The 14439-nt window shown below is 42.8% G+C and overlaps 1 protein-coding gene across 1 annotated transcript; it reads right to left on the bottom strand.

The window, feature by feature from the left end:
* On the bottom strand, nucleotides 1-12802 carry LRRIQ4 (leucine rich repeats and IQ motif containing 4; the record flags this gene model as incomplete). Its single annotated transcript, XM_081234738.1, has 5 exons — nucleotides 1-153; nucleotides 4315-4511; nucleotides 5779-5917; nucleotides 7345-7518; nucleotides 11783-12802. The coding sequence occupies 5 exons, from the start codon at nucleotides 12800-12802 to the stop codon at nucleotides 1-3; spliced, it is 1683 nt and encodes a 560-aa protein (XP_081090864.1).
* Nucleotides 12803-14439: the final 1637 nt, after the last annotated feature.

Here is a 14439-nt window from a genome sequence, read left to right as displayed (position 1 = left end):
TTATTTCTTATTTTTCTTTACAGATTTTCCTTTTACATCCTTCTTTCCTTGCTTATCTTTTGGAGAATTCCTTCCCTTCTTCTGCAATTTTAGCAGGCCTTCAAATTTCCCAAATCCTTTGCATACCATTATTCCACGCCACCATGCCTGAACCTGAAAACAAGAACAGCATCAGCTCGTATCACAATGGACTGGGGATGGTTACAGCTCTTTGTTCTGGTATGTAGTTTTCAAGATGTGGAGAATGGAATGTCACTAGAACTCTGAACCTTATTTTCTCTCTTTCTCAATTGGCCAGTCATGCAGGCAAAGCATTTTTCAAGTATTTGGTGCTTTACGTGCCACGCACAGTTCTAGACATTTGGGAAACAGCAGTTAAATACCAATGTCACTGACTCGGTGGAACTCACATCCCAGTGAGGGGAATAGACAATAAACAATAAACACATGACTGTATAATTTGCCAGATGGCAGAGGTGACAGTGCACAGCAAGGGGAATGGGTATGCCTGTACCCTGCCTTCCCCTTGTTCCTGGACTACCCGAGCTCCTACCTACAGGCAGCCCTTACTTGTTCTTGAGATCCTATTCCTTCGCACCCACTCAGGAAACCTCTTCTCTAGTAGATTCTTCAAACCTGCCAGTGGCTCCCCGTTTCTCTCAGAATAAAAACTCAAGTCCTGGCCTCTCACCTTCTGAGATGGCCCACACTCTGTCTGTGGAGTGTGTTTCTCCCAAGGTCATTTTCACCTTTTGAGATGGACGGCATTCTGTCTGTGGAATGTGTATCTCTCTAAATATATCCACGTCTTAAACAAAAACAAACAAACAAACTCCCCCCCACCCCAAAACTCAGAGCCTTGCAATGGCTTACAAAGCCCTATCCGATCTGCCCCTCCCTCCTGATCTCTTAACTCTCTCCCCCTTGCTCACTTGCTCCAGCAATGCAGGCCTACTCACTGCTCAGACACACACAGGTACTGCTCCAGCTCAGGGCCTTTGCCTTTACTGCTTCCTCTGCCTGGAACACTCTTCCTAATATTCGGATGGTTCACCCCTCCACTTCTTCAAGAATTTGCTCAATTGTCATTGCTATGGACTGAATTGTGTCCCCTGCTCCCGCAATTCGTATGTTGAAAAGCCTTAATGCCCAATGTGGTGGTATTTGGAGATTGGGCCTTAGAAGGTAATGAGGTTAGATAAGGTCATGAGGGTGAGGCCCTCATGATGGAATCATTGCTCTTATAGGAAGAGACATCAGAAAGCTTGCTCTTTCTCTGTCATGTGAGGTCACGGTGAGAAGGCAGCCATCTGCAAGGCAGGAAGGGAGCTCTCACCAGAAACTGACCATGCTGGCACCATGGACCATCCCGGACTTCTAGCCTCCAGAACTGTGAGAAAATAAGTTTCTGTTGTTCAAGCCACCCAAGCTATGATATATTGTAATGGTTGCCTGAGCTAAGACAGTCATTTTCCCAATGAGGCCTACCCTGACCATCTTATTAAATTGAAACCCCTATAAATCTAAAAAAAAAAAAAAAAAAAAAAAGATACAAATGAACTTATTTACAAAACAGAAAGAGACTCATAGACTTAGAAAACAAATTTATGGGGCTTCCCTGGTGGTGCAGTGGTTGAGAATCTGCCTGCCAATGCAAGGGACACGGGTTCGAGCCCTGGTCTGGGAAGATCCCACGTGCCACGGAGCAGCTGGGCCCGTGAGCCACAACTACTGAGCCTGTGCATCTGGAGCCTGTGCTCCACAACAAGAGAGACCGTGATAGTGAGAGGCCCGCGCACCGCGATGAAGAGTGGCCCCCGTTCGCCGCAACTAAAGAAAGCCCTCGCACAGAAACGGGGACCCAACAGCCAAAAATAAATAAATTTATAAAAATAATCCTTTTAAAAAAATTTATGGTTAACGGGGGGAAGGGTGGCAGGGGAGGGTTAGATTGGGAGCTTGGGATTGACATGTACACACTACTATATTTAAAATGGATAACCAACAAGGACCTACTGTATAGCACAGGGAACTCTGCTCAATATTCTGTAATAACATAAATGGGAAAAGAATTTGAAAAAGAACAGATACATGTATATGTATAACTGAATCACTTTGTTGTAGACCTGAAACTAACACAACATCGTTAATCAACTATGCTCCAATATAAAATAAAAATTAAAAAAAAAAAAGCTAACTGAAGTAAGATCAGATGAAAGAACAGAGATTAAATATAGTAAGTGGCTACTTTAGTAGTGCAGTAGGATGGAACAGTAGTCTGAAATCTGCCAGTTTCTCCTGCCTAAATAAATGTTTGGACCAAAAAAAAATTTTTTATGAAACCCCTATAACACACACTCACACACACACTACTTCTGGCAACCTCAGTTCCCCTTAACTTGAGCTTTTTTCCAATACCAATTAATCACTTTCTAACTTAGTATACAATTTTATGTTTTATATTTCATGTTCTTATTTCTGTCACACTAGGCTTTAAGCAATATGAGGACAGAAATATTTGTCCATTTTGTTCAGTGAATGCATTTCCAGTGCCTGGTACATAGTAGCAGCTCAGTAAATATTTGTTGAACGAATGAATGAATGAGGTGGGTGGAGGTATGCTGTTTTATAAAAGGTGGATGAAGGGCAGATATGTGGATATTTGAGCAGAGGCTGAACTAAGTGAGGGCCGGTCTTGTCCACATCTGGGGAAAGCACTTCTGGGCAGAGGCAGGAGCCAGTGTTAAGGCTCTGAAGCAGGAGCACGCATGGGCCTTGAAAAAACACCAAGGACCCCATTTGTGACTGAAGTAAAGTGAAAATGGGAAGGATGAGATGCAGAGTGGAAGCAGCAGATCAGTTAAGGTGGTGATTTTCCAGGGGAACAGTATTGTCTAGGAGGGGGATTCTGGAAATTTACGAGGCTTTTTGTGTGTTAAGATTTAACAGACCTCTATTTTGTGACATGCACCCTGGTCCACAAAGACTTTCCAAGAGTGTGCAGGCTTAGATAGGTTGGAAGCAACTCATTTCCAGAGCTTCAACTTCCATCCATACCCCTCCCTGAAATGTATCTGCCAAGGAACACAGCTGCTGATCCTCTAGTTGTAGCTGCCCCTTCACAACTGCCCCTCTGGCAGCCTCTCATCTACCTGAATCTGACCAGGGGGGTTGCCCTGGACTCCAAAAAGCTCTGGGACACCAAAAAATGAGATAATTAAAAATAGTAGGACTGGGCTTCCCTGGTGGAGCAGTAGTTGAGAGTCCGCCTGCCGATGCAGGGGACACGGGTTCATGCCCCAGTTCGGGAAGATCCCACGTGCCGCAGAGCAGCTGGGCCCGTGAGCCATGGCCGCTGAGCCTACGCGTCCGGAGCCTGTGCTCCTCAATGGGATAGGTCACAACAGTGAGAGGCCCGCGTACCACAAATAAATAAATAAATAAATAAATAAATAATGTTTGTGGTAGCTTATATTATCTATGAGTTTAATTTCAGAAGCGTAAAGGAGGTATCACACAATATTTACCAGGAAAGGGAGGATGTTAGGTCTGATATGATTGAGGGCCATTGATAAAGGGTCTTACAGACCAAAGACTAACTCTTATTTCAGGTAAAATGGAGAGTTGTCCACTTCAGCAGAGGCATGGCAAGATCTGACCTAGGTTTTAACAGCATAGGTCTGACTGCTGAGTGGAAGATGTATCACAGGGGAAGCAGGTGAGGAAGCAGGGACACTAGTTGGAGGGCTAATGCAGTCATCTGGGTTTGAGATGATGGGGGTTTGGACCAGTTGAATGAAGAATACTGAATACTGACTGAAGTGGACACGTTCCTGGGCTGTCTGGGATATCCTTATGTTTCCACGGGCTTGGTGGTCAAGGAGGAGAGTGACAAGGCTCTTAGCCCTTTGATGCTAAGTTAGGGGCAGAGCAGAACTCTGGTCTCTAGATGTCTGATCCATAAATGCTTTCATTTCTAATTTTTCAGCCTCATCTTACTGACTTTGTTAACATAAGCTTTTCACTCCAGCGAATAGTCCAACAGTTTTAGATAGTTTGGGAATTTGAAGTTTTGGTTTCTTTTGCCTATTTGTCGGCTTCTCATCTGACACAGAGAAAAGGAACAGAAAAGACAAAAAATGCTAGGATGATGTTAAAAATTCTCTTGCTTAGCCATGGGGATATAAAAGTAAATAAGTATCTCTATTCTCAAGGTAGAGATGTGTAAAGAGCAGCCTCATAAATCTATAGTTTAACACTAATCCCACTCCAAGCAACTGTGAATATGTTATACAAAATTTTTGCTGATTTTACCTTTGTTGCCATTGTCTTCATATTTCTTCTTTCTTTAAGGTACGCCCATACAGCCTCAGCGCCTTCAGTATACACTATCATTGGGGGTTCTTCCATGGGATTGCCCATCAGTGTCAGAACTTTTAGATTCACTAGACTATCCAAATTCTCTGGAAGATGGGTGATCAAGTTGTCCTCGAGCCGTAATTCTTTCAAAGCTGAAATGATTTTTTAAAAATAATGAATTTGTCTTAAAAACAAGCAAAATTAAAGCATGCATTCTTTTTTTTTTTTTTTTTTTTTTTTTTTTTTGCGGTACGTGGGCCTCTCACTGCTGTGGTCTCTCCCGTTGAGGAGCACAGGCTCCGGACGCGCAGGCTCAGCGGCCATGGCTCACGGGCCCAGCCGCTCTGCGGCATGTGGGATCTTCCCGGACCAGGGCACAAACCCGTGTCCCCTGCATCTGCAGGCAGACTCCCAACCACTGCGCCACCAGGGAAGCCCGAGCATGCATTCTTTAGTCCAATCACTTTGAAATGTTTGTTTCCTCCTATGCCATGTAACAAAAGATGGCACATTTAATGAGGCAAACCAAGTTCTCTTTTTTATAACAACTCAAAGTTGTTGGAGCCAGTGTAAATCAGTGTTAGAGACAGGAAAATAGTAAATACTAAAAAATGTTGAGAACATTCCATTCCTCCGGGGATCAAAGAGAGGATAAAAATGCATGGTCAGGAGCATGGCTAAAGAGTACCTCATACCCACCCCTGCCGCTAATCTTTGAATTATGTCCTATGGGTATATGGGTAGGCAACAGCTTCCACTCATATTCCTTCATCCTCCTTTCATTAAAGAATAAGTCATAGCTTGAAAACACATCTGTAAACCTGAAGATTCAGCACATTATGGCAAAAAAAAGTTTTTATTTCGTTCCAGTAGGATCTCAGCAAAAGCTTGTTCAGTGAATGGATGGATTTACAAATAGTGGTTTAGCCTAGTGGAAAATGTTTGCATGTTCAAATATGAATCATGTATGATTTTTCATGTCAATCATGTAGCTCCAAAAGTCCCCCCTTGCTAATTTCATTACTCTGGGTCAATCCTTTTCCTTTTTATTCAAGTGACTTATTGACCTAATGCAAATTTAATACAGGACTCCCAACTCCAAATTCTGGCAGATAGTAGGTATTCAGTAAATTCTTGTTCATGGCATAATGACTATATGGATGAATGATAACTTTCTTAGCAGTTGCTATTTTCTTTTCAATTCTTAATAAACAATCTAATTGCCTTTGTGAGGCTCTTAGCTGTACTAACCTGGCACCTGGCCTTCCCCACACTACTAGGAAGCTCTGCAAGGAGATGATGGGGTAGGTCTAAGCTCTCATCACTGAGATTGATCTTTAGTAGGGCAAGGAAGCCTTCAATCCCAGGAAATGCTAGCCTCAAACTCCACTGGGCTGTGGATCTACAAAGATTCCTCACCTTGTGCTTGGCAAATGGCATCTGGAAGTTGCTTAATCAGATTGCAGCGACAATCAAGAATTTCCAAGTTGGCCATTGATCCCAAGGATACAGGCAGGTACTCGAGATAATTGTTCTCTATATACAGCTCTTTAAGACTCTGAAATAACATGAGAGTATACCATAATGATCCTTACATTGATAAAAGAATTATGGTAACCAGAATCACCTGTGAGTTCCCATGTTCTTTCTTTTTTTTCTTTTAATATTTATTTACTTAGGCTGTTCTGGGTCTTAGTTGCTGCATGTGGACTCCTACTTTCAGCATACATGCAGGATCTAGTTCCCTGACCAGGGATCAAACCTGGGCTCCCTGCACTGGGAGTGCAGAGTCTTACCCACTGGACCACCAGGGAAGTCCCTCCATGTTCTTTCAATGGGGATATTATGCATTGGGATAAAGGGAAAAACACATTTAAAGAATCATCATCAAAAACTACAATTATTTTTGAGTTAAGCCATCAGTTGCAGTTCTCATGTATGCAGGGAAAAGAGAACATGGGAATCTAGTGTTTATTTGTTTCACGAGAACTTTATGGAAAAACAGTTTGGATCACTTAACTACAAATATCATTTGCTCCCGTTCAACAGCTAATTCTCTGTGGCAGTTGCTACAGAACTGCAATTGCCACAAACATCAATCCAACATTGCCCAAATGGATGTAGCCAAAATGTACAGAGAATAGGTTAACTATTTTCAGATTCACTGGGCAAGATTTTAATGTTTGCATTTCACCCTAAGATTTTGGAGAGTGTGGCGTGACATGTACAAGGAGCAAGTTGATGAAAGGAGCTCTATGAACACAGGGCACAGGAATAGAGAATTAGGAATAGGTGAGAAGTACCTGTTCTGTACATGCCATTGCTCAGTTCCATGACTGGGAGTTATGTAGGGGCTTACACCTACTTTATCATTATTAAAGTGTAGCACCAAGAACATAAAAAAAAATCTTTAAAGGTCGCGTATATAAAGACACACTGGTATGGCTACTTTGAATGATGTCATCTTGTTGCTTTGCTAGGATTTAGCATAGTGCTGTGGACCCATCTTCAGCATGAACCTGGTGCAATTGTTAAGTACACCATGATATGCCTTCCACCATGCAGAGAGGGAAATCAGACTGTCCCATCCAAAATGCAGACTCCCAGACATGTCATCTGTATGATACCTTAACTTCAAAATAGTATAATTTTCAGGGAATATTTTTTAAAAGTGGAAATTAATTGGAAAGTGGTATGGCTCAGTTTCTGCAAATAAAACATGCCAAACCACACAGTGAAACAAGTATGGCTTGACATAATCTAAGAGCAATTACAATAAAATATTCTTGGAGTAGGGATCCCGGGGCTGTTCAGGAAGACAGTGGAAGCCTCAAAGTGTAACAGTGACTGCTTGCTGGGAGCTAGGAATCTTGTATGGATGATTCCACATGCAGCCTGTGAGAACAACACCATGTCTTCTCAATATCAGCCAATTTAAGGAATCAGGGCATATAATTCTTTGCCTGCTCGTTTGGGGAGGCTTACCTGTAGTTTCCTAATGCATTCTGGAATATGGGTAAGCTTGGCTCCCTGATCTTGGCCAATGTATAATTTCTCTAAAGACTCTAAAGAAAGGATTTCTTCTGGAAAGGAAGAAAACTGATTTCCAGTTAGTCCAAGAATCTTCAGTTTTGAAAGTAAACCAAAGTCTGAAGGTAACTGGAAGTATTCCAAAAAGATAAGTTTCAGGTCAAGATTATTTTTAACAGTAAGAAAATAAATTGGGCTTTTAGTTTTGAGGCAGAATGTTTAAAAAATAAGTAGAGCAATTTAGCATCTCCTACTGATGAAAAGTTAGCCCATATGTTTGCATATATAGTATTTATACTCATAGATCTAAAGTCTGGAGTTCTACCTTTCCCCCAGCCTCTCTGCTCTTTACTTTTATGCACTGGATAAAATTAGAGCAATTTTTAACCTACTTTATTGCAAATTTTTAAGCTGTAGTGTATCAAATGCTTGACACTACTGAAAGAAAGAGTACTAAGCTTATTAGTGTAATATTGCAACTATAATATTCATAATTAATTCTGTTATTGGAACTGATCAATTTAGTGACATGACCTCTCACCCTTAAAGGGTTTAGCTCAGCAATTCTGAAACTTTAGTTAAAATCTCAGTTGGGAGGAAACAATGAATTACAATTATATCTTCTGCCCTCCAGTGAATCCCAAGGCTATCTGTCCTGGTATTAGGCAGGCATTTCACAGATTCCCACTCCCAGAACATCAGAGTTGCAAGGCCTTAAAAAGGTCTCTCTATTCTAACCCTCTAATATGGTGGTTGAATATGTTCCATAGCTAGCCATCCAGCCCATATTTAAACACCACCTCCTGGGATGAAAAGCTTATTGGATGAAGACCACTACTGATCAAATTTCCTTCTCCTGTCAAGCCAAAATCTGTGTCACTAATACATCAACCTTTTGGCCTCTTTCTGGCCCTCTAGAACCACATGGAAAAATCTCATTCTTAAAATATGTGACACTATCACCCTGTTGATTATGTTACAGAAATATCTATTTTCTTGTAGGAAAAATGGCCCAACTGTGTCTTAATAGCTTCTTAACTCATTTTGAAATATAGTTCCCTGGGAAATCCTTCCTCACAGGTCCCTGCTTCAGCCTTTGGGCTTTCCCCCCACCCATTCCCTAATCTGTCACTCTACTTTCCATGAGAATGGTTGATAGAGTTTGGCTTAGCCCAATCTCTCTCTAGATGGGTGGAATAGGTAAATAATTAGTGAATAGATATCTCTATAGTGGGCTTTCTTTTGACCTACAGGCAAAAGTCTCATACACTTGGAATCTGCCATAAGCCATTTTTCTCTTTATTGTGTAGTGTGAGGGTTCATTTTCTTAAAAAGTTATAAACTGTTTACAGTTTTACTTATTTATTAACATTAAAAAAAGAAAACTCAGAACAAGTCAACCTCCAGAGACACTGATGATTAAGCTTTCCTTCTTGGCTATTTCAAAATTCTTCATTAGGCCCTTAGATCCCTTCAGTGGGAAGCATCTGCATTCAATGCGGTCCAAAATAATGGGGAAAGAGTTTTCAATCTAACCACTTCATTATAACCTAGTCATTTCACTCTTATTGCTGTTTACTTCGTTCATAGGTTTAGCTTTTCTTTTTCAAAAGCCCACTGAATTTTAAAGATTTTTTTCCCCAGGATATTTAAGATCTAATAATGAATCCCATCATAGTCATATCAAAGTATAGTGTAAGTAAATTTGGATGTACAGAAAACCTGCAGAGCATCAAATGAGAACAATTATTGCTGACACTATAATTGAGCTGTAGCCATTCTGAGGTTGAATTTTCCCCCTTAATAGTGTGAATGAAAAATGTTACCAGCCAAATCAGTAAACAAAAGATGTTGCAGCCCCCTGACAGTGAGCCCTGAGGGAACTCAGGATGGAGACAAATGGGCTGCCCACTCCCAAGCCCTCAGCCACTGCAGTCACCCTCCACAGTGCACCCTGAGGAGACTCAGGATGGGAAGGCACAGGATACTGGCCCTAGAGAGCTGAGGCGCACATCAAAGGAATGATTTCCATGAGCCCAGACTGTTGCATCTTCCCGTACATAGAAAAGCGCTAAATTCCTTAACTTGAGAATTTGGCTTTCTTTAATTAACAGTAACCTTTTGAAGTTCCGACTACCTAGTCTTTGTTGCAAAAAGTCCTATATATCCCGGCTCCACCCTTCCCTCTGTGGAGCTGTCCCTCTGAGCTATCTGAGAGGCTGCGTCCCCGGCTCAAGTCCTCAGTTTTGTCCACCAAATAAAACATAATTCTCAACTTTTAGGTTGTCCGTCTTTTTTCAGTCAACAATAGAAATGTACCATACAAATAAAATCCATCTAGATACACACTGAAAGTTAGCTATTTTTGCCTCCATCTAGGCAAGAAAAAGCTAGTGGCCAGGCCTCTAGCGCCAGAAGCCCATGAGGTAAATTTTGGGGTGTGAGAGATTAGGCGTTGGCTTAAAGGCAATGTGTCATTATGGAGAGAAATGCATTGGGAGGTTGCTGGAGGCATAATAGGAAATTGAAAAAGGAAGACAAAAGCTGCAGAAATACCATCATAAGAACTGAAGAATAATAAGCCCTGGTACATGGAGATCTTCATGTTCAACATAATAACATTGAACGTGTTCACATTTCGGTGCAGTTTGACTTGCAGTAAAACTTGGTATTGGGTGAGGCTAATCTTTGTTAAGGAGCCATCTGTGTGTGATTCCCTCCTCCCCCCTGATTTCTTAAAATGTCTCACAGGAAAGGGTTAGGTATCACTCATGACTCAATAGGATTTAAGTGAACTTCCCAAGGGCACTTTATATTTTGAGACTTTCACTCCCAACTGTGGAATGACAGACTTTGTTCACTATAAAAGGAATTTCTTACATGAGCTGCAAAAGAATTGGGAGATGGGCAGAGGGCTTCTCATAGAACCTTTAAAATCCTCCAGGGTGGGCTGCTACCTAAGTAGAGATTAAGTCCTAGATTCTCTTCCTAAATCTTAAAGTCATCATCAAAATATTTACTTCCTGAAAGGCAGTTTTGAAACTCTCTAGCAATTAGGAAAACCAAAAAAAAAAAAAAAAAAGAAAAAACCCCAAAGTTCTGGAAATTGAAAGTTGAGTAAAGGATTAAAAAAGAACAAAAAACAACTTTAAGGCTAGGACTTTTATAATGTATGAAGTACATGAGAGTGGTGTTCACGGCTAGGAAAAACAGACCTAATATTTGGTTACTGTCGTTGATTTCCAAACCTCCCTTTCTCTCTCTCTACAGTTGTCATTTGCTTTTAACAGAACTCTGTCCTTTTAAATTTTCAAATATGAAAAAAAAAGTTATTCAATATCTTGTAATAACCTATAATGGAAAAGAATCTGCAAAAGAAACATATATACACAACTGAATCACTTTGCTGTACACCTGAAACTAACACAACATTGTAAATCAACTATACTTCAATAAAAACATAAAATAAAAAAAAAGCATCTGGGGCTTCCCTGGTGGCGCAGTGGTTGAGAGTCTGCCTGCCGATGCAGGGGACGTGGGTTCGTGCCCCGGTCTGGGAGGATCCCGCATGCCGTGGAGCGGTTGGGCCCGTGAGCCGTGGCCGTTGAGCCTGCGCGTCCGGAGCCTGTGCTCCGCGGTGGGAGAGGCCACAACAGTGAGAGGCCCGCGTACCGCAAAAAAAAAAAAAAAAAAGCTGCCATATTCCATTTTACAAATATACCGCAATTTACTTGCGAATTCCTCTACCAACTGACATTTAGATTATCTCCCGTACGTCATGATTATCAACAATGTTATCATGAACGTTTTTGAACACACCACCCTGCACACCTGTGGGAGAGTTTCTCTAGGGACAAACTGATTTTGCAGTTTCCCGTGAATGGAACATTAAAGCCTAAGGTTGTATATGTCAGAGAACTCTGCTGTTTCAGGAAACCCTGTTAGGAGGTGGTCTTGTTAAGAACATGAACCCTGCAACCCAGTGCTGTGTGTTGGCATCCTGACTCTCTCATGTACAGGTGTGTGGCCTTGACAAGTTAGTTAAGCTCCCCATGCCTCATTTTCCTCATAGATCATTGAGGATAATATCACCCACATCGAAAAGTTATTGTGAGGATTAAATGGGATAATATCAATACATGTAAAACATTTAGCCCAGTAACTGGCACATACATATTGTAAGTAAACATCAGCTACCATTTATGATCACTATTGCTATTCAGGGGGGAAAAGTAACATAAATGGTGACCCTGTTGGATATATCTGCTAATCCCGGATTTTCACTCATAAACTCAGTTCGGATTTCCTGATGTTTAGACACAGAACTACACCAACTTAGGGCCGGAAGGGCCCTTGGTGGGAGCACAGTGACAGCCAGGAAGGGGATCGGTACCTGGCATATTTTATTATCATCCAGCGCCAGGATTTCCAGGTTCTGCAGCTCACAGATCTGCAACGGACAGCGTTCCAGATAGTTCTGGCTGAGATCGAGGAAGCGCAGGTTAACCAGGCGTCGGAAGGGGCGGCGCAGCACCCGCAGGCACGTGTTGTGCAGGTAGAGCAGGTGCAGCGAGGTCCACCTGCAAAGGAGGGGTGGCACCTTCTCCAGGGGGTTCCCGCTCAGCCCAATCTCCGTCACCTGCGAGAGCTTGGCCAGGGTGTGCGGGATGGAGTGGAGGCGATTGTGGGATAAATCCAGCACCGACAGCTTGGAGCACTGGCACAGCGACTCCGGGAGAACAGGCAGGCTGTTGTAGGCCACGTAGAACTTCTTCAGCTTCGTCAGGTTCCCAATCTCTTCTGGGATGACACTTAGCTTGTTCTCATCCAGGTCGATGATCTCCAGGTTGAAGAGACCACACAGCTCCAGAGGGAAAACTTCAAATTGGTTTTGCTTCAGGTGGATCTCCCTCAGTTTGGTCTGGTTCACCATTTCCTTAGGCAGAGATTTCAGCTGGTTTCCCTCCAGTCCGAGCAGCTCGAGGTGGTGAAGGTGTTCACAGACGAAGATGGGGATCTCCGCCAGGTCCGTGTGGTAGAGGCGGAGCTCACGCAACTTGCGGATGCTGCTGAGGACCCGAAGGGACGAGGCCAGGAGCGGGTTGTCGCTCAGGTCCAGGCCCTCCAGGTTGCTCAGCTTCCCCAGCTCGGGGCACAGATTCTTCAGCTTGTTCTTGTTCAGGTAGAGGATCCTGACATTCCTTAAATGCTGAATATCCTTGGGGATTTCTGCAATCTGGTTGTTTTCCAGATGCACTTCCTCTAATTCTCGTAAGCCTAAAATCTCCGCTGGAATGGTAAGCAAGCTCTGATTAGAAACGTCAATGAAAAATGTTCTATCAGAGACCTGTTGTGGATCATTTTTCTGATGAATTCTAGATGAATGTTCTGATTTTGTGTTGTCATTTGACATTATTCTGATGGAAAGTTCAAATATTCAAAATCTGAAATATTGTGAAAAGAAAGAAAAAAATATCAGTTTACTTGCCACCAGATTTGGTATACTTAAGAGAAATAAAATTTAGTTGATTAAATTTAGTGCTCACTACGACACAACATAAAATGTAGGTTTTAGTGTTTCATGTTGGGAGAGTACCCCTCTTTCTCCTAACAGGTTGACTCATATTTTAAAAGAAGGATTGTCTAATTTCAATTTTTAGAAATGCCTCTTTTGATTCTATTTTCAGGTTGGATGTGGAAGGTTGCAAAAGATCATTGCTCTTACCATAAACACCGAGAAGGGACTTGAGCATCCACGGATATTGGGATCCGAGTGGGTCCTGGAACTAATCCCTGAGGATACCGAGGGATGACAAGGAACAATGACATCCTCACATATTTTCTTTGGTTCTGACTTCTAGAAAGCTCAGATTCCAGTTAGACCTCTACTCCGAGTTCTTGACACATAAGCACCCAGTGAATCCACTCAGCATCCCTCTCCCCTGCTCCCCTACCCCCCAATCAGGGAGGGTTTTTTTTCCCCCAAACTACATCCCTCCTCCATACCTGGAAATCACTGGGGGTGATGAGAAAGGTACTAACGGAAATGAGCTGTACATGTGGTGTCTTTTTGACCATCCTATTTGATACGCATTTTGACATTGCAGGCTGTCGTTCTGTGTAAATACTGTTTTTGTTTTGCTAAGGCAGATGGGGAGAACAGTGCTGTAGGTGCTGTTTGCCTGGATAAGGCAGCTCTTTCCTGTTTATTCTGTTCTGACCCTGTTTGTTAGCCACTCTCTAGAACAAAAGTCTAATTCTGCCCTTCTAGCTCCTTTGGAAGAGTGTTCTTCCCTTCCCCTGGGGCAGCAATTAATTAATCCTCAACCTCTCTATTTTTTTTTTTTTTTTGCGGCACGCGGGCCTCTCACTGTTGTGGCCTCTCCCGTTGCGGAGCACAGGCTCCGGACGCGCAGGCTCAGTGGCCATGGCTCACGGGCCCAGCCGCTCTGCGGCATGTGGGATGTGGGACCTTCCCGGACCTGGGCACGAACCCGCGCCCCCTGCATCGGCAGGCGGACTCTCAACCACTGTGCCACCAGGGAAGCCCATCCCCTATTTTCTTAACTCAAAATACTTTAAGGGAGGAATAGGGAAGGGCGGGTGCTGAATTGCACCTACACTCACACTTCAGTATTTCAGGCTACCTCTCAACTTTGTTGGTAGCATGTGGGGTAAATGAAAATATAATTGTCTTTTCTATCATCATCATGTGTAATCTGAAGAAATACTTCAAGTGATGCTTAAAATCTGTGGGCTACACAGGGTTTCAAGAGACCTCTGCCTTGCCTGGCACAATTTCTTGGCAGTGGAGCGGTGGTCTGGAATTGGCTGGTGGGGTAGTGGGAAGGAGAGAGGACTCAGACATTTTGTTTTTCACCTTTGAACTGTCTTCCTAAATGGCCTGTTTTTACCTTGAGGATCTTCCTTGCACCTTTGCTCAGGCAAGAAGTCTCTGACTGGCTCCAGAGTCCTCTACAGCAGGGGTCCCCAAACCCCGGGCCATGGACCGGTACAGGTCCGCAGCCTGTTAGGGACCGGGCCGCACAG

Source organism: Mesoplodon bidens (assembly GCF_964165515.1).
Source record: "Mesoplodon bidens genome assembly, chromosome: 5".
Classification (NCBI taxonomy): domain Eukaryota; kingdom Metazoa; phylum Chordata; class Mammalia; order Artiodactyla; family Ziphiidae; genus Mesoplodon; species Mesoplodon bidens.
The sequence above is the reverse complement of the archived record's forward strand: the minus strand, read 5'-3'. Positions and strand labels throughout refer to the sequence as shown.